Raw genomic sequence first — 24810 nt, 5'->3', positions numbered from 1 at the left:
TTTCACTGTTGAATGTGGACTATAAGATTCTGTCCAAGGTCATCGCCAATCGGGTCAAATCCGCTCTGGAATTGGTGATTCACCCTGATCAGACCTGCACTGTGCCAGGCAGGAAGATCTCTGACAGCCTCGCGCTGCTCAGGGATACGATTGCCTATGTACAGGACAGGGGTGTGGATACCTGCCTCATCAGCTTGGATCAGGAGAAGGCCTTTGACAGAATATCGCACACCTACATGGTGGATGTGCTCTCCAAAATGGGGTTTGGGGAGGGAATTCGAAATTGGATCCAACTGCTCTACACTAACATCAGTAGCGCAGTCTCAATCAATGGGTGGGAAACAGATAGCTTTCCGATTAAATCTGGAGTCAGGCAGGGCTGTCCTCTCTCGCCTGTTCTTTTCGTGTGTTGCATAGAACCCTTTGCCGAGTCCATCAGGAAGGATCCGGGCATAAGAGGAGTGACAATCCCAGGCAGTGGAGGCACTCAGGTAAAAGCCTCCCTGTACAGGGACGATGTCGCCATCTTCTGCTCGGATCCGCTGTCGGTGCGCAGACTGATCCACATCTGCGACCAGTTCGAACTGGCCTCGGGAGCCAAGGTAAATTGTGGGAAGAGCGAGGCCATGTTCTTTGGGAACTGGGCTGACCGATCCTTTGTCCCCTTCACTGTCAGGGCTGACGGCCTGAAGGTGCTGGGGATATGGTTCGGAGGGACCAGGGCATGCGTTAGAAACTGGAAGGAGCGAGTGTCTACGGTGAAAAGGAAGCTGGGCATGTGGGAGCGACGCTCCCTCTCCATTGCGGGTAAGAACCTGGTCATCAGGTGTGAGGCACTCTCGCTGTTGCTGTACGTGGTGCAGGTCTGGCCCATTCCACACTCCTGCGTGGTGGCGATCACTTGAGCCATCTTCCGCTTCATCTGGAGGTCAAAAATGGATCGTGTCCGCAGGGACACGATGTACAAGCCTCTAGATAAAGGGGGAAAAAACGTGCCCAACATCGCCCTCATACTGATGGCCACCTTTGTGTGTGGCTGCATCAAGTGGTGCGTAGACCCTCAGTACGCAAACACCAAGTGTCACTACATGCTGAGGTTCTACCTGTCCCCGGTGTTGCGAAGGATGGGTCTGGCCACGCTGCCGCGGAACGCTCCAAGTAGTTGGACCGTGCCGTACCACCTGTCCCTCGTTGAAAAATTTATGCAGAAAAACACCTTTGACCACAAGTCCATCAGGCAGTGGTCAGCATGTAACGTCTTAGAGGCCCTGAGGGAAAAGGAGAGGGTGGATCCTGTGGGATGGTTCCCCGAGCAGACTGTCAAAGTCATTTGGCAGAATGCCTCATCGCCAGAACTTTCCAACAAGCACCAAGACGTGGCTTGGCTGGTGGTGAGAAAGGCCCTCCCCGTCAGATCCTTCCTACACGCCAGGAGTCTCACCCCCTCTGCATGTTGCCCTCGAGGTGGCTGTGGTGGGGAAGAGACCGTTGTTCACCTCCTTGTGGATTGTGCCTTTGCAAAGAAGGTCTGGAGAGAGATGCAGTGGTTTCTGTCGAGGTTCATCCCGAGCAGTTCTGTGACACAGGACTCCGTGCCCTACGGGCTGTTCCCAGGGACACACACCGAGACAAACATCAACTGTAGCTGGAGGATCATCAACTCAGTGAAAGACGCGCTTTGGTCTGCCCGAAACTTGTTGGTCTTCCAGCACAAAGAGTTGTCCCCGACCGAGTGTTGCGGACTGGCACAATCCAAAGTCCAGGACTACGTGCTGAGGGACTCACTAAAGCTTGGGGCAGCTGCCGCAAAGGCGCAATGGGGAAGGGTCGCTGTCTAAGACCTCTCTGCCACAGTGCACCGAGGGACTGGGAACTGTTTAAATCCCCTCAGGCTGTACAGCTCAAAATGAAAGGCTGTAAATGATTGTAATATTGTTTGTACTGATGCACCTGGTGATACATTTTGTAAAAGTTGAACCGGATTGTACCCTTGTAATGGTGTTTTTGAAATGGTTTGGAATGTGATTGAAGATATTTTATGAATAAAGTATATTTTTGCAAAAAAAAGAACAAGTTACCTGCATGTGCAAAGCAGCTCCAAACCTATCCCCCAACACAACTGCCAATCCCTCAACTCCTCCCCGACCCCCATCCCCCACCGCCTTACTGGTAGCCATTTTTATTGTTAGGTCAGTGGAAAGCCAGCACCATGCCTCATTATGTTAACAGGACTAAATACAGAGCATATAAAATTCCCAGGAGATTCAACTCTTTAACAGAAACAGTTTATAAAAATCAGACTTGAGTTACACTGTATGTAGTGTAAAGTCCAAATGGCATGAGACGACCTTGAGGAGAGGTCACACAACATTTGGCTTTAAGCCAAGATGCACTTCCTCACAGAGGATAGTAGAAATCTGGAGCTTGCTCCCCAAAAATGCCGCAGAGGCTGGGGTCAATTCATGCTTTCAAGGCTGGGATTGATAGATTGTTGTTAGCTAAGAGTATCAAAGGATATATAGCAAAGACTTGATGAATAGGCTTGAGGTACAGATCAGCCATGATTTAACTGAATGGTTGAACAGGCTTGAGGGGCTGAACTGCCTGCTTCTATTCATATTTTCCTACAAATTCTGGGGTCACATCTGAGCATTGCCCTTGACTACACACAACATGCACCCAAATCAGACTGGGATCAACACAAAAGTAGCAGTAAAGTTGCAGCCACAATTGTTCTTCCTTTTGACTGAAATTGCATTTACAAGGGACCCTTGGCTTTATAAATAGAGGCATAGAGACAACTGCAGGCATGTTATGATAATCTTTTAATAAAAACACTGATTTGGTCCCAGCTGGAGTATTTTAACCAATTCAGTACACCATATCTCAGAGAAAATTTCAGTCTTTAGAAAGGGTGCAGAGGAGATTTACTGGAATTGCACTAGGGATGAGAGACTTCAGTTATGTGGAGAGACTGGAGAAACTGGTTTAAGAGGGTATTTGCTAGAGGTGTTCAAAATCATTAATTATTTTGGTTGAGTAAGTAAGGAAAAACTGTTTCCAGTGGTGGATTAGAGAGCACAGATTTAAGATAATTGGTTAAAGAACCAAAGGTGACATGAGGAAAAATAAATTACATAGGAAGTTATTCTAAACTGCCTGAATGTACTGTCTGAAAAGATGGCAGAAACAGGTTCAATAATGACTCTCAACAGGGAGCGGGATAAATATTTGAGTGGCAAAACTTGCATGGCTATGGGAAGAAAGCAGGGGAGTGGGGCTAATTGGATGACTCTTTCAAAGAGCTGGCACAGGCACAATGGACAATCTGGTCTCCTCCATGCCGCATGACTATATAATTTCAAAAGGGAAACTGTTCATTTCAGCAAAAGAGATTTGTATGCAGATAATTAAGAAGTGTACACTCCCTGTCTCCACCACCGATTTGGTTACATGCAAAACAATCCTGCATTGCAAGTTTCTTTATGAAAATGTTTTAACAATGCATTCTCCACCCAATGCAGTCCCAAAGGACACAAACAGAGAGCACATCAGGGTGGAAAAAAAGACATTATATATGCATTTAAGAAGAAATTTGCGCTGCTGGCAAATCTTCATAGTCGCACAGATTAATACAAATTAACTGTGAAAATCTGGTGTCATCATATTTACAAGATTTGATTTTTTTGGAGGTGAGTGTGGGGGAAGGATGAAGAGACAGGAAATTGTGGAAATTCTACACTTCATTCAACTGCAGTCAGATGATTTTGATGGCATACTTGTGGAGGACTGGTATACTGGTGCCCTGTCCCAGGCTGCCTGCAGACTTTATTGATAATGGAGATTCTTGCATATTTTCCTACAAATTCTGGGGTCAAATCTGAGCATTACCCTTGACTACACACAACATGCACCCAGACACTACACAGACTGGGATCAACACAAAAGTAGCAGTAAAGTTGCAGCCACAATTGTTCTTCCTTTTGACTGAAATTGCATTTACAAGGGAGACTTGTCTTTATAAATACCGGCATAGAGACAAATGCAAGCGTGTTATGTTAATCCATTAAAAAAAAATTAAAATTTAAATTAAAAAAAAACAGATTAGGTTCCAATTGTAACCAATTCTACACACCACATTTTTGACCCCTTTAACAGAAATGCATTATATTTATATCAGTTCTAGTGGAATAATTTAACGTTTAGCTCTTTGGGTCGTTTTAAGTCCACCTGCCTGTTTTTTTTTGTGAGATGTCGTGGGTTGGGAGCGAATGTTAAATTAACAATCCTCATCTGTCACCGGAGGGTAAACCATGTTGATTTTCAGTGGCAAGGAAAAGTGGGAAGAAGTTGCAATAAAATTTCCGATTAAATAGTTCGATACCAAACCGAGTTCTCAAATCGGTGGCGGAAAAGTAAATGTTTTGTTTGTGGCATCAGCGCTTTTCCACTCATTGTATCAATTGGAAGTGGCTACACCAGTTTGGTTGCAATAAAGGTTGCCATCGCCTGCCTTCATTTCAGAATAGCTCCCTCTGCTGCATCAAAGTGACATGTATGTGAAATCCCTGTTTCCCAGGTCACCCATCAATCATGAATGAACAACTTCAAAGATTAAAACAAAAAGCTAAAAGCTACTGCGGATGCTGGAAATCCAAAACAAAATAAAAACAGAATTACCTGGAAAAACTACTTCAAAGATTGCTCGCTTTTTTCTTCTCCACCGATGCTGCCAGACCTGCTGAGTTTTTCCGGGTAATTCTGTTTTTGTTGTGGGGACGTTTTGTCTGCTATATCGCTTTGCGCTCTCTAACATCTCGTTTACATTGAAGATTACAGCTAATGGACAGAAGGGACATCAGTCTTGGCTATCCAAACTTGTTCCACCACGTGGCTCCACTACTTTTTCTGACTTTAGATGGAAGTGCTCCCATTCAAATTTTAAAGCAGTGTCGTGTTTGGTTTTCTTTTGTAATATGATTATCATACAGGGACCGCTTATCCCCATTATTGTGTGAAAAAGGAGCTATGAGTAACCTATATTGTACCTCTTCCAACTATTATTAATTTATTCAGAGTGATTAATTTTTCAAGTACACTATTGCATCCTATAATGTATTTCAGTCTATCTATAAATAAATAGAAAGAAAAGTAGGAAAATATTACGTTTAAAATTAATTTGGCTCCAAATAGTAAGTTTACCTCCCCGCACACTGTTCAAAGTTTAATTTCCAGTTAAAAACCTTTCTTGTGCTCCCATACTGGATTTGTATTTCCTATCGTTCAGAGAAATGAATGCTTACTAGCACAGTTACAGGTTAATTCTACACTGTAGGTTATATCTACTCCATTGAAGACTAATCAGTATGCCAGGGATTTGGAACTGGACAAGTGCCGGGCACTCCTTTACCCTTTCGGTTCCCCTACAGGACTGCACCCATCTGACTGGGATTGAAAGGTGAGCATTGCTGTTTAAAATTACCAGATAAACATACACTCCTAAATCAAACAAACCAAACACACACTCAGAAATGCACGCTCACAAACCACGCACACACTCACAAACACACAACTACAAACCAAACACACGACCAAGCACAATTGCAAACCAAACACACTCACAAACCACACACACACATTCCCAAATCTCTCACATTCACAAACCGCATACAGACTTACAAACCAATTCACAAACCATACATACACTCGAACCACACACACAGACTTACAAACCAATTCACAAACTCACAAACCGTACACAGCTCACAAACTACACACACACACACACTTACAAACCAATTCACACACTCACAAACCGTACAAACACAGCTCACAAACTACACACACACCCACAAACTATACAAACACATGCATTCATAAACCACACACACACAAACTGCACACGGACTCACACACCAAATACACTCACAAACCGCACATGTACACACCAAACACACTCACAAGCACATACCACATTAATAGCAAACGCACAGGCAGGCACACTCAGAAAGAGGGGTAGATGAACATCAATGGAGCAGCAAATACTGAAACGCTGAAAGCCACGGCTGATCAGCTAACCTGATCAGACTGGGAAGGACACAATTCTGCCGAAGTTAACCCGAAACGTAAACTCTTTCTCATTTCACAGATGCTGCCAGACCTGCTGAATATTTCCAGCATTTTGTTTCGATGAGAAGGAGCCTCTCCTCGCGTGAAGCTGCTTTTCCCGATGTGAAGGTTTACCGAATGACAGCTGAACTGCAAATGTGTCATAAAAAGACTGAAAGGGCTGACACATTTCAGAGAGAGCCGCTGCTTCTGACTGCTGAGAGATGGATGAGAGACTCCCTTAAATCTTGTCAGTGTGAAGCTGGGAGTTGGCCAGTTACCAGGACCCGCTTATAGTGCCAGTTCCATTCCGGTAAGGCAAAGGCAGTGAGTGGGGCGATCCGACCTCCAGCGGTGACCAGATGCAGGATAGTGGACGGGAAACAGGTTTGTGAAATCGCAGAGGTCCCAGGGGGAGAGGGGGCTGAGAGCTGACAAGACAGAGCTACCTCTTCCAGTGACACTTGGTCAAAGCGGATCAGAGCTTGGTGCCTCATCCAGCACCGGACTGGGGCGGATTCAGGATGACGGCTTCTCGGGAGGATGTAGCTGGGACCATCACCCCTTCTCTAGCCATCTACATCGGGATTGAGGTGCTGATCGCGGTGGCCTCAGTCCTGGGCAATGTGCTGGTCTGCTGGGCAGTCAAGATCAACCGGGCTCTTAGGGACACCACCTTCTGCTTCATCGTCTCCCTGGCCCTGGCTGACATCGCCGTGGGCTCTCTGGTTATCCCCTTGGCCATCACCATGAGCATCGGTCTCCAGATCCACTTCTACAGCTGCCTGCTCATCTCCTGCACCGTGCTGGTCCTCACCCAAAGCTCTATCCTTGCACTCCTGGCCATCGCTATAGATCGATACCTCCGAGTCAGGATACCGACCAGGTAACCTTCACCTTCCTGTGACATTCCTTTTGAGTTATATAAAACTTGAGTGAAGTAGAATTGAGTATCTGTGTGCGGCTGGGACCCGCCGGCCTGCACCTCAGAGGGAAATAACCAACTGCCCTTCACCTGTTTACTGCAAGGGCATGTTAAACTGATAGGAACCGACCAACCGCCGCTCTGTCTTTTCCAACGCTCATTGTAGATTTCTTTTGAGAAATAACCTTAAATGCCGATGACCGTAAACGCTCTGTTATTAATGAGCAGCCCCAGTCCCGTGACAGCGAAAAATCGCCCGCATTATCATCTCTCCCCCTGCTGGGGTATTGTTTCATTCCTACCGTAGATCTGGTTCGTTTTCTTTTAACCTCTTCTCAGCCCCAGCTCCTGCCAATATGAAAGTGTATCTGTGGATAATACTTTTACCCTCATTAATAAGATTCGCGCTTCAACGCGAGTTAAAGTGAAACCTACAAATTGACCTCTCGGCTGATAGTGAACGTGTTGGGCATTTTAATGTAATGTTGAGAAAACCCCAGGGGCCATCATTAGACTGTAGCCAGCAGGGAAACCATTGTCTAACACAGGGCTAGACCACGACCAGTTTCACTTAATTACGCTTCGGGGTCAGAGAGAAATATTGCCAGTCCAGCATGCGGTAAACTGGACACAGCCATTGTGAAACATTGGCCCCTTCTCCTGTTGTCTTTTTTTTCTTATGTTTGAGAGCACTGGAGGGCGTCTTCAGAGCATTTTCATTGAGAGACGCCTATAGTTCCGATAGAGTTCGTGACTAGGGTTGTGAAGCTAAGACCTGCGGGGAGTTGAACTTCAGCCTGAGTTAACATCCAAAGATCATGCACAATGGCTGAGCTGGAAGAGCTCTCAGATCCAGCTTGCTGCTCCAGAGTGAAGCAACATTAACAGGAGTTGTACGGTAATTGTTACTGCCCTTTAAGATCACGACTAGCGTGGAGCTGGAGAAGGAACCGGGCGGGAATATAATTTGGGGGCGTTTAAAGTTGTTGAACGTCCAATTGAAAAGTGGTTTTTGATTTCCCGTCGGGCTTCTGGTTTCCTTCAAGATCAAATATCACACAGAAAAGTGCTGGTAAAACTGACCTTATCAGCATCCCAGGCTGATTCTATATAGTAATCAGCCATATAAATAAATCTAAATTGAAAGCTTCATTGCAGTCTTGGCTTCATTTGAATGTGGGCAAACTGCAATGCAAACATTGCTGTTTAATAATCTAGAAGGCTTTATTGGATTATAACCAAGTTTTAGAAAATTATTTAATTTAATCAAACAGTGACCTGCTATTGAACATGTCCATTATTGGAAGGATTAATGTTATGTATTTTCCAAAAATCAAGTAGGTGGTTGTTTTTGGTTTGTCATCACTTAAGCTACAGCCAATAACCAATAATACAATTGAATGGTTTGGTTCTCTGAAGGCTGGTGCAGCATTTAATCCCAGCATCCAAACTAAAAAGCCAGCTGTTTACATTATTCCCCAAATACTGTGAAGTAAGGAATCTCCTTATGCCTAGAGAATAAGAACAGTCAATCTTACATTAACCACTGAGGTTGTTTAAAATTCATATCATTACATATTTCGTTTACAGGAAAGGATATTTGTCAATATCTTTCCAGATGTGTGGCCCTTCGAGATATCAATTAATATGGCATTAAATGCTGAAAAACAAAACAAAATAAGGATCTGGACTCGAAGGATCTGTCCTTCTCTCCACAGATGCTGTCAGACCTGCTGAGTTTTTCCAGCAATTTTTGTTTTTGAAAACAAAATAAGTGACAACCATTTGCTGGTTTATTCCTCAGGGCAATGATTTGACCAATCGGAGTTAAGCTTCCTAGTTTAAATTTCAAACAATGCTTGGCAGTTAACGGTCAGTCACCATCAACTGGCACATTCTCCATGGCAATGCCTCTACCAATCACAGTCCACTTGCCAACCAATCAGCACTCTCTTCTCATATAGTATAAATTGTTGTTCCCTTTACACCACGTATTCTTGTGAATTGTCCTGATGAGTGCAAGATGAAAAGCTTTGACAAAAAAATCTTTTTTCAACAGTACTCAAGTTCTGTACTACCAAATGACTATGGCATTAATTATAATGACTCAATAGCTATTTGAGTATACTTCATACTACATCATAGTTGTCACAAGTACTCAGCTCTGGAATTTCCTCCTTTAAGCTTCTCTGTCTGTCCACCTCTCTTTCCTTCTTAAAGACATTTCATAAAAATTGCCCCTTTGACCAAGCTTTTGGCCATCTTCTCTAATACCATCTGATGTAGCTTGGTGTCAAATTTTGCTTCATAACATTATTGTGAAACAGTGTGGGATGCTTTATTACATTAAAGGCACTATATAAATGCAGGTTGTTGTTTTAATTTACAGAAAATAATTTCTCCAAATAGTGTGTATTGCATTTATTTTTATTTTCCAGGCTATTCCAAACTTTAGCAACAATTCATGTGCCATGTTTTTGCCTGCAATGCAAGTAGAACATTTAGGGGACACACATACACATGCTCCCCCCCTCCCCACACACACACACACACCCACACATACACTTCTCCTCCCCACACACACATATACACCCCACTCCCCACACACACACCCCTCCCCACATGCACGCACACACACAAACACATCCCCCCCCCCACATACACACACACATACACTCATACACTCCCCCCCCCACACACACAACCTCCCCACACACACAACCTCCCCACATGCACACACCCTCTCCACACACATACACCTCCTACACACACATACAACCTCCTTCCCCCCCTCACATACACACCCCTCCCCACACAAACCCACATATGCATGCACACACACACCTCCCCCCCACACATACACACACACATATAACCCCCTCACACACACACACACAACCTCCCCACATGCACACATCCTCCACACACATACACACACACACATACACATACACATATAACCCCCTCACACACACACACACACATACACCCCCCCACACATACACCCCCCCACACACACAGACACATACTCCTCCCCCCACCCCCCACACACACACACAACCTCCCCACCCACATACACACACACCCCACACACACACCTTCCCCCACACACCCCACACACACACCTCCCCCCACACACACACCCCACACACACCCCACACACAAACCTCCCCCCACACACACACACCTCCCCACAGACACACACTTCCCCCAGACACATACCTCCCCCAACACACACACCTCCCCCACACACATACCTCCCCCAACACACACACCTCACCCCACACACATACCTCCCCTACACACACCCCACACACACATACACATCCCTCTCCAAACACACACCCCTCCTCCCCACACACACCCACACACACATACACCCCCCTCCACACAAACATACACATTCCCCCTCCCCACATATAGCCCCCTCCCCTCCACACACACATACACATCCCTCCCCTCCACACACACACACTCAACCTCCCCATATGCACACACCCTCCCCACACACACACCCACGCACACACTTCCCCCCACACTCACATCTCCCCCCCAACACACACACACCCCCCTCCCCACACATACCCCCCACCCCACACACACACCCCTCACACACACACATACACATCCCCACTCCCCATACATACACATCCCCCCTCCCCACACACACCCCTCCTCCCCACACATACATACACCTCCCTCCACACACACATACACACACCCACTCCACACACACACACACACACACACACAACCTCCCCACACACACACCCTCCCAACACACACACACACACACTTCCAGCAAGATAACGCACGTGGAGTTGCTTGTCATGTGGCAGGCGATTGGGTGCAACCTCTTGATGAATACTGTAGCATAAATTCTGACATATGGAGATGAATAAAACACCTTAATATATGATAATATTGGAGACTAATCATGTTGCACATATATTTTGAGTTTAGGAAACTAAATCTAGATGACTGTTAGGTACTTTTCACCCAAGAATTTATAACATGTATTAATAAATCTTCTTTGACATTGCACACAGTCAGTCAAGTCAAAGTAGTCTTCAGGTGAAGTGATTATAGTACAAGGAATAGTGCAACTAGGATGCACAGAAGTAAATTGTTATCCATAGTTGAAGAACAAGGAGTACAGTGGTTTTGGAAGCAGAGAAGTAGAGATGCTTGGCTCATAGAACTGTCTCTACAATACAGGTCAAAGAGCTGGGAAGTACAAAGCTCAGGTTCTACAGTACCACCAGAGTGTAAATACAACATGACATGATTGCATGGGCAGTTTCCATCACAAATGTGGACATAGGAATTTATAATGGTAAAAACTGACATGGGAAGTACATACAGATGTAATATTTTTAATGTATTATATTGGTTGACCCCCTAACTGTGGTATGGCACATAGTAAGTCATCACTTGTACCAAGTGCAATCTTCAGCTAAAATAGGGTTAGAGGCCAAGGGTTAATTGGACAGTGTGTACAGGTGTTAAACAGTACCAATTCTCTAACCATATACTCTACCCTTCATATATTCCCGTTGTAAACTCTCATGTTCCTCTTAAAAATGGAAACTGCCTATCTAAACTTGTCACATTGTAATTATAACCTCCTGACTCAAATGACATTGCCTGCAATGGAGAGAGGGTGTAATTGCAGCTCTTCAACTTTACATAGAGCAGAATCTTCGGCTCGGTGAACAGGGGCAGGGCCCACTCCCCGAGGCGTAAAATGATGCGCGATGACGTTGGGTGTGCATCCTGACGTCACTGCGCGTCATTTAGATATTCAGCTCAGCGGGAGCACAGCCGAGTTGGCTGTGTGCCCACCGAACTGTCAAAGGCCTATTAAGGCAATTTAAAAAGCCAATAAAGCAATTAGCTGAGCTGCCCGTCCAGCCTTAAGGTTGGCGGGCAGGCGAGGAGCCCAGGCAGCCTTTGCACTTTTCATGGAACCTCATCCACAGGCGGGATGAAGTTTCCTGAACGTCTTAAAGCGTTTGAAAAGTTTTTAATAAAATTAATGGACATGTCCCAGCTCATGTGACAGTTTCCCATGAGGGGACATGTCCTTAAAATTTTTTACCTTTCTTCAATGTTTCATAAGTGAAAGTAATCTGCGCTCTTTCTTGCGCATGCGTGAAAGAACGCACTCCCCGATTCAGGCAACCTCCCCGACCCGCACAGGAAGTTCTGTGCTTTCGGGTGTTAATCACGCGGCCCACCTATGTAAAATGGCGGCGCCCAGCCGATCGGGGGCCACCGATTGGCTGTGCGCCCGCCCCCGCACAAATCGCCCTGACGGGGAGAAAATTCTCCCCATAGGTAGTTTTGGCTTCAAATGTGGACCTAGAAATTCAAAATGAAAAAAATACTTCAAGTATACTTCTTTTTTTATATGTTATATATACATAGATAAGGTTCTTCAGCTCCATTTATTTGTAATATACTCAGATGGACAGAACTGCAAGATATATAAGCTAACTCTTTTTCCATGCATTGGTTCGATCTTTCCATGACCCCAATCCATGTGACCTCTTCTGATTTTTTTAAAGCAATTTTTTACAAGCTAGGAGTACAGCTGTTCTGGTAGGTTAGAACATCATTCTTTCACGTCTGGTATCCATTCAAGACTGATGTATTGAAAGTTTTATTTTTCTTGGCATCTGTTAAAGTTATAATTGAAATTAATTATGACAGTCCTGATTTAGCTCAAAGTGGTTGTGAGCTTACAATTAAAATGCTTTTGATTTTATATAATTGCAATTAAATTAGTTGCGCTCAAAGTGGTCACAAAGATGGGTTGTATAAGAGATGGAATTATGTACCGAATGAGTAAGTGAGAGAGTGAGTGAGAGTGCAGTCTCTTGGGGTGAGGGATGAGGCACATTGATGAGGCATACAAAGGAAGTTTTAACCTGGATTTAACCTATTTCATAGCTAATCTGAGGTTCCTGACAATGCCACTGAATACAACAAAAGGAAAACAACGCTAGTACAATTGCCAATACTGACATCTTTCACCATGATGTATAAATAATAACTTTCTTTTCTTACAGGAAAAGTTTATACTGATTTTGTAAATATGGTTTCAGTCATCTACCTCCACAAAAACTGAATATGTTAGCAGAAAGGAATAAAGTAGTTATGGTGAGGATTTAGAGGTGAAGATACATGAGTGCTGTAATAATGAAGCTTAGTCACTGTAGCCTTTTCATGTCAGACAACACTGAGTTTCAACATTTATAATGAGTTACAAAGTGCATAGAAGTTTTAATAAATTTAGTGACGCTGTACCCTTGCAAATAAATGAATATTTTGTCAAAGTCAATGATAGGATTTATTTTGTATTCATAAAAAATGCAGAGATATTTTATATCTTTATAAATTAACAATCGGCAAAAATGGTGCAGCGGTTATCTAATAGGCAGCTAATTATTTTTAAAAATTCCCTGTAAAGGCAAATCTAATCCAATCAATGTTAATCATTCCCAATGGATCAATATCTTAGACGAAATAACTGTGTATTACCAAAGGGGTTTATAACCCATAGTTTAGCAACAAAATATTCCATTCATCAAACATAAGATCTTGATTGCTATTACAAGGAAGGTATAAATGTTTTCATTCTTTCACAGGATGTGGATGTCACTGGCTAGATCAGCATTTGTTGCCCATTCCTAATTGCCCTTGGGAAGGTGGTGCTGAGCTGCCTTCTTGAACCGTTGCAGTCTATGAGGTGTGAATACACCCACAGTGATGTTAGGAAGGGAGTTCCAGGATTTTGATCCAGCCTCAGTGAAGGAACAACAATACAATTCCAAGTCAGTATGGCATGTGGCTTGAAGGGGATCTTGCAGGTGATGGTGTTCCCATGCATCTGCTGCACTTGTCCTTCTAGCTGGTAGAGGTTGTGGATTTGGAAGATGCTGAAGGAGCCTTCTGCAGTGCATCCTGTAGATGGTACACATTGCTGCGACTGTGCATCAGTGGTGGAGGGAGTGAATGTTTAAGGTGGTGGATGGGGTGCCAGTAAAGTGGGCTACTTTGTCCTGGATGGTGTCGAGCTTCTTGAGTGTTGTTGGACCGGCACTCATCCAGGAAAGTGGAGAGTTTTCCATCACACTCCTGACTTATCTCTTGTAGATGGCAGACAGTCCTTGGGGAGTCAAGAGGTGAGTCGCTCACCACTGAATAAACTGTAGCCACAGTATTTATATGGCTAGAACAGTTCAGTTTCTGGTCAATAGTAACACCCAGGATGTTGATAGTGGGGGATTCAGCAATGGTAATGCCATTGAATGTCAAGGGGCGATGGCTGGATTCTTTCTTGTTGGAAATGGCCATTGCCTGGCACTTGTGTGGCGTGAATGTTACTTGCCACTTGTCAGCCCAAGCCTGGATATTGTCCAGGTCTTGCTGCATTTAGAATGGACTGCTTCAGTACCTGAGGAGTCACGAATGGTGCTGAACATTGTGCAATCATCAGCGATCATCTGCATTTCTGACCTGATAGAGGGAAGGTCATTAATTAAGCAGCCGAAGATGGTTGGACCCAGGCCCAGGGGTAATGATCAATTAACAATATTACCATTAATATTTTCTCCATTATCATGCTATTCATGGAAAGATATTCTGTACTCACAGCAACCCCCATGGGTTATGTGATGTTCTGGCGACCTCCCAAACACACCTTAAATAACAAAATATTCAAAATAACGAAGCAAGCAAGCTGGAATGGTGTTTGTGGCCCTTTTGCAATTGGTTCATCTATTGAGTTCAAATAATTAATCAATGGCCAGATGATGGCTACAGTAGCCAAGTTTACTTTGACAAATACAATTTATATCCTGAATTTTATGAGCACAGAATTGTGGTGAGAACCCTCACCTGTTACCATCACATATCAAAGAATCACAGGCTTCAGCATGTACTGAGAAAATTAAGTCCTGGATACAATCAATGGTAAACATAGAGTTGGGTCTTGACCAGCCTGTAGATTCTCTCCTGTCATCAAGTAAGCTATAATGTCACTTGAAATTTTAGAACATATTTTCTTCGCTTACTTAGAATATTAATATTATTATTATATTAATATTATCTGTTGGATTTGACTCAAATGTTTATTTGGCACCAGAGAAAATTAGATTGTCATACTGCCAGGCAGTGTTGATCAAAGATTCGCTGTATTTAGTAACATAATCCTAGTCAACCTAAGAGTCACATTACAAATCTAAAATGGTTTTCAATTTGGAGGAGTGTGGGTTGAATTTGATGACAGTAACATAGTTGGTTAATGGCATTAATGTTATGATAATTAATGACAGCAGCAGCATTTGAATGCAAAAATAGCACAGTATTTTAAACACTCAGTACAAGATTCTTATGTTACTTTGATTTCATGGTTCAAAGTCAAAGCAATAGGGTTTAATGTAGCTATTGCTTTCTCCCAGCTCACTTCACTTGTGTTAACAGCAAAAAAAAAATAGCTTTCATAGTCGCTCTGCATCTTCTATTAACTAGAACCTGCAACCTTATGTGTGATGTGAATGGGGTAAAATGACCCAGAACGAAGAATTTCCCTTTTCCGATGGGATGATGTACCAGAGATTACATGGGTTGCCATGTAAGGGTTTGAATCTACTTTGAAAGGTGGAAAATTCTACACTGTCACACTGTTGTGTTCAAACCAAACTAATAGTTGAATGTAATTACAAGCAGGTTAATTACACAGAAGTGAAACACAAAGGGAAGCTAACAATCCAATACTCGGTGTACTCCATCAACTGTTTCAAAACAATAAGGATTGTGAAATGTTTAGAAATCCATTCTACTGTTTTTGATTTGAGCCTTTCCTGGAAATTTAAGTGGGCAGATGACTTACAAACCTCTTTAACTGGAGACAGGTAGGCACAAGAGTCTGCAGATACAGGGAAACAAATGTAATTCTTTTGGATCTGCAAAAACAGATTTCAATATTGAAGATCAAAGGCTTTTCTTACATTCATGCAATCAGCCTATTAATCATTTCTACTATTTGAATAGATGAAGTGTGAACATGAGATTCTTCATTGTCTGCTATAATCATTCTAAAAACCTAACGCAAGTTCAGAAGGTTGCATACAATAACATTTTAAAGAATGACTCATGAAACGCAGCAGCCAGTTTTTACAAAGCAAGCTCCCACAAACAGTAATGTGATAATCACCAAAGAATCTGTATTAGTAATGTTTATTGAGGCATAAATATTGATCAGGGCGCTTGGGATAACTCCCCTGCTCTTCTTCAAACTATGGCATTGGGATCTTTTCTGACCACGTGTGAGGGCTGGCAGGCCCTCATCCAAAAGACATCTCCACCGACAGTGTAGCACAGCCCTAGTACTGCAATGGGGTATCAGTCTTGATTTTTATGTTTAAGTCCTGGAGTGGGACTTGAAGCCAGAATCTGTGGGTCAGAGGTGAGCCACAGCTGACAGCTGCAGCTTCATGTCAGACACAGTGCAGATTAAACCTTTCTACATCCTCCAATAGTTTTCATTAACCTCATCCTCCAACATGCTAACCTATATCTGGTGCAAACACACATTAAAAAAAGAGGAATATAAAAAGACTAGCCCATTCAGTCTGTCCTATTCAGTTATGTTACAACTAGTCAACATAGCCCCTAAGGTCCACACGCACTAACAGCCATGTAATCTGCTGGGAGAGGCAAAAATGACATATAAAAATAAAGTCTGGGTCAATTAAGGGGCAAAGGGATTCTGGTCAATTCCTCTGTGTCACTGAAGGTTATCAATAACAAATTCAATGAGACTTACTCCCTGCAGCTTCTCTGAATTCACATTCAATGCCTATTATTGCTTAATTATGAAAAGCATGAATCATGTCCTCTGGGAGCTGGGTTACAAATTCCTTTAAGCAGTTAATCAAATTGAGTGTGAGAAGTGAGGCATTAAAGAGTCATTTTTTGACTTATTACTCTCACCCATTGGGAGTGCACATCAAAAGTGAGGACACAGAATGTGTTTTTCATTAAATATTCCTGTTGCATTTTGGAGCGCTTACCTGAAATGATCCAAAGTTTGCAAGCTCACCATATTATCTGCAGAATCTTGAGCTAAGCATGTTCCTGGTTGAAGGCTAATATTATGCAGGAGCAGCTACGGTACATCCGCAAGCATGACCCAGACCTTCCTGTCGCTTGCCATTTCAACACACCACCCTGCTCTCATGCCCACATGTCTGCCCTTGGCCTGCTGCAATGTTCCAGTGAAGCCCAACGCAAACTGGAGGAACAGCACCTCATCTTCTGATTAGGCACTTTACAGCCTTCCGGACTTAATATTGAGTTCAACAACTTCAGACCATGAACTCTCTCCTCCATCCTCATCCCCTTTTTTAATCCCCTTTTTCTACATTCATTTTAATTTTTTATCCATTTTTATTTTAATTTTTATTCATTTATCTGTGGTTTAATCCTTTTTTTTTATCTCCCCTTCTATCCCATTTTCTATCCTTTTTTTCCCCACCACTGCCCCCTCCCCCAACCCCATCCCCGACAGGGCCATCTGTTACTTGTTCCATGTTGGTCATTCACACAATGCTACCCTTGTTCTGCTATTACCACATTCTGCTTTCTTACTTTTATGCCACTATCAGCACCTATTGTTAGCACTAACCATTACCATTAATACCCCCTTTGTCCTTAAGTTCATGACATCTTTGTCAATCCCTCTTTTGTCCCCACCTATCACTGGCCTTCTATCCAGCTCCACCTGCCCCACCCCCTTAAACAGTATACATTTAATCACATTTCCACTTCTCTTCAGCTCTGAAGAAGGACTCGAAAAGTTAACTCTCTTTCTCTCTCTACAGATGCTACTAGACCTGCTGAGTTTTCCCAGCATTTTCTGTTTTGTTTCACATTTCCAGCATCCGCAGTAGTTTGCTTTTATCCAGGAGCTGCCTAGATGAGTGCAGCTCCAACAACACTCAAGAAGCTTGACACCATCCAGGACAAAGCCCGTTTGATTGGTACCCCATCCACAGTGGCAGCAGTGTGTACCATCTACAAGATGGGCTGCAGGAATTCACCAAGCCTCCTTAGACAGCCCCTTCCAAACCCACGAACACCACCATCTAGAAGGACGAGGGCAGCAGACACATGGGAACACCACCGCTTGGAAGTTCCCCTCCAAGCCACTCACCACCCTGACTTGGAAGTATATTGCTGTTCCTTCACTGTTGCTGGGTCAAAAACCTGGAACGCCCTCCCTAACAGCACTGTGGGTATATATACACTACATAGATTGCAGCGGTTCAAGGAGGCACCACCACCTTCTCAAGGGCAATTAGGGATGGGCAATATACGCTGGCCTAGCCAGCAATACCCACTTCCCATGAATGAATTAAAAAAATTAAGTAGCTACAAATTTGTACACTTAACAACGTTCAGTTGCTATAATAGTTCATTGTATATTCTTTTGGAGTTTCTAGAAATTATGCATTATTTGGTGAAAACCAGATTCTTGAATTGCTGGAGTTGGCTTTCCTGAGTGATTTATATTGCAAACAGGGTTCTGATAATTCACCTGCGTTCTGAAATACACCCCCTGCATTCAGCTGGTGCACATTGCATCATTGGTTTGGATTTTAACTTAGCTGAGATGCCGATGTGTGATGTGCGAGACAGAGGCCTGTGGGGAGAATTAGAAGCCTCGTAGGGAAGGCCGGGCAGAAATTGGAAGAGTATGGAGCTGCCCCATCATGTGTGGTTGCCCGTTTGTGCAGGGTTTGCCCAGGTAGGCACTCTGAATCCAGCAGGTAATTGAAAACGCGCTCATTCCTGGATCCATCAACCCCCAACTGGGTTTAGCTGCTGGGTTTCCTGGTCATCCACAGTTTAGTTTCAAAATAATGAGACTCATAATGAGACTCACAACCTCATTATCATGTTGAAAGTGCCCACCCACATCCTTGGAACAGGCTGACCACCTGCCCACCTTTAAACCAGAAGTGAGTGGGTTGGAGGAGGGCTTGGGTCAGAATTCAGGTTTTTAACACTTTACCCTTCTTCTTGTCCCAAATCAATCTATTTTTTGAGGTTAAAACTCTCCCCCTGATCTTCCAAAACATATAGGCTAGGATTTCCCAGTCGGTGAGCGGGGGGGCAGGGCCCGCTCAGTGACACGTAAAGTGACGCAGGATGACATCAGGCGGAACTCCCGACATCACCCCGCCTCATTTCAATTTTCAGGTTGGCGGGGGTTCAGCTGAATCAGCTGTGCACCCGCCGACCTGTCAACGGCCTCAATAGACCATTGACAAAGTAGTTAACGTAATTAATGGACCTGCCTGTCCAACCTTAAGGTTGGCGGGCTGGCCAGGAGCCCTAGCGGGTTTAAAAAAAAGCATGAAACCTCATCCATGGGTGGGATGAGGTTTCATGCAGGTTTTTAAAAAGTCAGTAAAAGTGTAAGTAAAAGTGTCACATGAGGAGACATGTCAGGGAATTTTTTTTTCTGTTTTAAAATTTTTTATTGTAGAGCCGATCTCCCTGAGGCAGCACTTAGCCTCAGGGAGATGAGCGCTCATGTGCGAAAGAATGCACTCTCGGCTCAAGGGAACCCCCCCCCCATTCCGCACAGGGAATGCATAACGCTTCCTTGCGGACGTCACGCTGGGCGGGCCTTAATTGGCCTGCCCACATAAAATGATGGTGTGCCCCCGATTGGGGGCGCCGATCAGAGGCGTGCCTCCACGTCCCGCTTCTCAACATTCCCCCCCCCGCCCGACGGGGGGAAAATTCTGCCCATAATTGTCAGTGAAATCCCGCTCCGTTCACTGAGCCAGAGTCATACTAAATTGGCCAACTAGGAACAGCTCGTTAACATGGCAGCGTGGTGAACAATGGTGAAAGGAAAGAGAAAGCAGACTACTTATTCATATCATTTAGCAAAAGTGGCATCTCCCACTGATTTATAAGTGATCAGAATTTGTGGCAGATAATAGGAAGTTAATAGCTGAAATCTTGGCATTCGTTGCTGAAAGCTGTGGGGAGGTGAGAGGACTCAGCGGGAAGATGGAATTTAAAAAAAACCTTCCCTTCTACTCACCACCCCTTGCTCCTTTTTGTGGAATAACATTGACAAATTTTTCTCTTGTCTGTACAGAATTGGGAATTCCAAACTAAACACATTTCAGTTTATTTTGTGCCGGAAACACATGCCAGTGAGACCGATACTGGAACAGTCTACATCCTTTCTGTTACTTATTTGCAGTCACAATGTCCACCACTGTCTGGCTTCTACTTGGAGACTTTGATTTCCAACCATGTTTTAGACCGAGTCCAGACCACTTCCCAACAAAAATAGCCACATGTTGACTACAGCCAGACACTTTCTGACTGATCTTTGCCTTATTTCATTCCAGCGAGAAGATATCATTAAACTAAATAGCCATGAACGGATTAAATTCTGATTCACCTGCAGGGTTATCAGGTCAACAGCATTGTGCAGTGATTTAGTGACAAAGTTCTTCTTTATAACAAATTATTATGGAACCACTGAAGCAAATGGCATAAATATAACTTATAAATATAAAAAGCATTAAAACAATAATTTCTGGAAACCGAACATAAAATGTCAACCTGCCTTTCACATTTGTATGATAACTGACCAGCTATACATTTTTCAACATTTTTTGCTTCACTTTATAATTTTTGTTTGAGATGTAAAAGCTTTAGTTTGCACAGTTGATTCTCAGTTTTTGTTTAATTTTTTTCTAAAAAGCAATAAAGGTTTTGTTGAACACAATATTGATTACTTGTGAGCTACGGTTGCCATGAGACAATAAATCAATTACATTGAGTGAACCCATTCAGCCCATCTTAGTAAATCCCTTCTTTGCAACATTCAGTTGTTTCTGAAATATCTTCAGGGCTTCCATCCCCACCGATCTATTTGGGAATCTATTTTTTTCCTCTTCATTCTTTCATGAGATGTGGGCATCACCGACAAGGCCAGCATTTGTTGCCCATTCCCAATTGTCCTTGAGCTGAGTGACTTGCTAGGCCAGTTAAGAATCAACCACATTGCTATGGGTCTGGAGTCACAAGTAGGCCAGGACAGGTAAGGATGGCAGGTTTCCTTCCCTAAAAGACATTAGTGAACCAGATAGGCTTTTGCGACAATTGGCTATGGTTTCATGGGCACCATTACAGATTTATACTCCAGATTTTATTAACTGAATTCAAATTCGATCAGCTGACATGTTGGGATTTGAACCCATCTCCCCAGAGCATTTGCGTGGGCTTCTGGATGACTAGTCCAGTACTGTTACCAGTATGCCCCCATCTCCACATTTGTTGATTAATCTTGGTGCAAAGAAGAATCTCCTGATATCAATGATAAACTTGCCTTTTACTAATTTGAACCAATGTCCTTTGACCTCCCTGAAAATGTATTTTAAAGTAATGTTCCAGATTATCTTTTCTATGACATCTACCCCTTATATGGTCCTTTTATTTGAAATCTCAGATGCCTCCTGTCAAGGGTTGAAAAGCTTAAGGTTCTCCAGTCCCTCCTCATAACTCAGACATTGAACACTTGGAATCAACCTTAGCTCCCTCCCCGACCCTCTTCTGTCTTGGTGTCTAGAACAGGACAGTGTTTAAATGCCTTTTGAACAGACAAGTGTATATTTGCTCACCACTTCCTCTAACTCATATTCTATGGGGAGGATATTCCCCTCGTCGGGCGGGCATGGTGGGTGGGCCCGGGAGTGGCCGCAATTGTGCCCCAGCCATGATTTCACACTGGCTTGCCAATTAATGGTCAGTCAGTGTGAAATGCGCGCTGGGAGCCTCAGCACTGCGGGGGTGGAAGTGGGAGGAGTGCGAGCGCTGAAGTTTGCGCATGCGCACGAGTGCATTCACTGAAAACTCCCTGAAGGCACAGAGCTGCCTCAGGGAGCTGAAGATTTTTAAAATGAAAAATAAAGATTCGAAAAATAAGGAAAACATGCCCCCACATGTGACTCGGCCACATGAACAGGCACATGAAAACTGAGTTTAAAAATTTTTATTGTTTGTTCAGTCATTGTTGGAAACCTCATCCCGCCTGTGGATGAGGTTTCGCAAAAAATGCAAAGGCCGTCTGGCCTATTCACCTGCCCGCCAACCGTAAGGTTGGACAGGCGGCGAAAAACACAATTTAATTAATTGAATAATGGGCTTAAAAGCCCTCTTAATTATTAGCAGGCGCGCTGCCGACTCTCATGCGCGCCCACTGACTGAAATATCACGCGGGTGCACAGTGATGTTGGGGCACTTGCCCAACGTCATCGCATGCTATTTCACGCTTGTGCATTTCGGGCGCTCACCTGTGCGCTGAGCTGAAAATTTGGCCCTATGATTTTTGCTGTATGGCTCAAGATTCAATTGGTTTTGATGATTGTAGATCTGTTTTGGTTAAACATGTAGGCCCAGATCATCCAGTCCCACTGGAATAATGGGACATCCACAACCTCTGAGGTAGAGAATTCCAAAGACTCTCAACCTCTGAATGATGAGATTTCTGCTCATCTCAGTCCCTCTATCCTGAGACTTTGCCTCTGTGTTCTAGTTTACCAGGCAGGCGAAACAGACTCTCAGCATCTACCCTGTCAAGCCCTTCCAGGATTCAATGAGATAATCTCTCATACTTTTAAACTCCAGAGAGTATAGGCCCAATTTATTTAAACCTCTCATCATAGGACAATCTTCTCATCTCAGGGACCAACCTAATGAGCCTTCATTGTACACTTCCAATGAAAATATATTCTTCCTTAAATATGGAGACCTGCTCAAAGTACTCCAGATGTGATTTTATTAAAATCCTATACAATTGTATGAAGATTTCTTTATTCTTGAACTCTAACCCCCTTTCAGTAAAGACCAATGTGCCATATGCCTTCCTAATTGCTTGCTGTACCTGGATATTAATTCTTTGTGTTCCTCGTATGAAGGGTAAGCTGGTAATGCTGCAAATCATGGTAGTACTTTTTTATTATTGCTATAGTATCTGTTATATAGAGACTTGCTTTTCTACTTTGTAATCTAATTACTTAATTTTACTTTCTGAAAATACAATGAATTGCAGCACTGATAAAGAAAGTGCATGTGGATGGAATTTTAAAAGGTGACTGATAAAGTGCCTCTGAGCTTAAGCAACATGATATTGAAGGAAATGTGGATAGGAATTGCTTCAAGCACAGTGGAAGGTTGTGTAATTGCCAAGATTATGGAGAACGTATAGAAGAGATTCACTAAGTTATACCAGGGATAGAAGGCTTTAGTTATGAGGAAGGATGAGAGAAATTGAGCTTTTTTCAGTAGAGCAAAGGTGCTGAAGTTTTCCAAATAACGAGGGGCTTGATGAGGTACATCAGAAAAGCTAATTTCCATTGATTGTTCATTCCATTGTCGGTGCAGACTCGATGGGCCAAAGGGCCTCTTCTGCACTGTGTGATTCTGATTGATAAGGCAGTAAATAAAAGGTATAAACTTGGGTAATTACCAAACACATGGAAAAGGTGCAGGAAATTATTTATGCAGAAGCCAAAAAACAATGGAAGTAAAATCCATAATAACTTAAAAAGGAAAATTGATCAATATCTGGAAAAACAAGAGAAGTAAATTAGTGGGTAAAGCAACAGGCAATTGGAATAAAGTAGATAACTTTATCAGAGATCCAGCAAGGCACAATGAGTTCTTTCCGTGTTCTGAAATGTTACGACTACATGACCCCCATGAACGTTTTGATGGATATGGGTGGACGCTAAATCTCTACATATGCTTGATGATTTCTTTTTTGTCTGGTATTTAAATCAATGTGAAAATAACCAAAGCAAAATAAATACTGAATGACGTTATTAAATTAGTGGAGGGTAATTCAGTGAAGATTTTGGCCAGACCACAACAGGAGTCCAGATTTAGTTGCCAAAGCACAAGGGGAACATTCAAACACTCAAGGCAGTGAGAACAAGAGGTATAAGGCTAAAACTTAGTAACAGAGGATTGAGTTGTGAAGAAAGGTGGAAGAAATGGCTTTTCAATCTTGAAAGGAAGTGGCTGAGAAGGGACCTATATTGTATATGTTAAAATGACATGGTACAACGAAAGTCAATCTAGAGTGCTGGTTCCAGAGAATTCAGGACAATAGATGAAAGGTAACATTGGGGGAACCTTTTCCACATAAACTGTGGTAAAGTAGTAGAGGTAAAATCTCAGATTAATTCACAACAGAATTAGATTAGGAAATGTAAACTTTTTATTGGTGAATGAGCTAGATCCCTCATCTGAGTCTATCTTGTGATTGTGAAAATACATATTGTAAGATTTTGCATAATCTCTAATGTCTGTTTGGTTTACAACCGTCCCTTTACTAAAGTCTCTGATGAGGTGTGCAACTTGCATGGGATCGATTTCTCATAAGCAGGATATTAGAAAGAGGGCTAGATGGATAGAAGAAAGGGGTGAGGGTAGATGCAGATCCACTACCTCTCTCTTCTCTTTTAAGACACTCCTTAAAACCTATTCCTCTGACCAAGCACCTGTCCTAATAAGTCTATGTGGCTTAGTGTCAAATTTTCTTTGACAACACTCCTGCAAAGCACCTTCGGATATTAAACAACACTAAAAGAGCTATATAGACAGAAGTAGTTGTTGCGAGCCCTAGAATGCCACCGCTTTCTAGCTCTCCTGTTGGAAATTGATTGCTG

General features: G+C 43.2%; 1 protein-coding gene across 1 annotated transcript in view; it reads left to right on the top strand.

The window, feature by feature from the left end:
• The first annotated feature begins 4776 nt into the window (after positions 1-4776).
• Positions 4777-24810, top strand: part of LOC144683566 (adenosine receptor A1-like) — a 106756-nt gene continuing 86722 nt past the window's right edge. The window contains exon 1 of the mRNA XM_078546713.1: positions 4777-6994. Coding sequence (XP_078402839.1) covers positions 6633-6994 — 362 coding nt within the window. The 5' untranslated portion in view covers positions 4777-6632. The remainder of the gene's footprint in view (positions 6995-24810) is intronic.

Source organism: Cetorhinus maximus, chromosome 8 (genome assembly GCF_964194155.1).
Source record: "Cetorhinus maximus chromosome 8, sCetMax3.hap1.1, whole genome shotgun sequence".
Taxonomy (NCBI): domain Eukaryota; kingdom Metazoa; phylum Chordata; class Chondrichthyes; order Lamniformes; family Cetorhinidae; genus Cetorhinus; species Cetorhinus maximus.
Note: the sequence above shows the minus strand (reverse complement) of the source record. Positions and strands in the feature narration are given on the sequence as shown.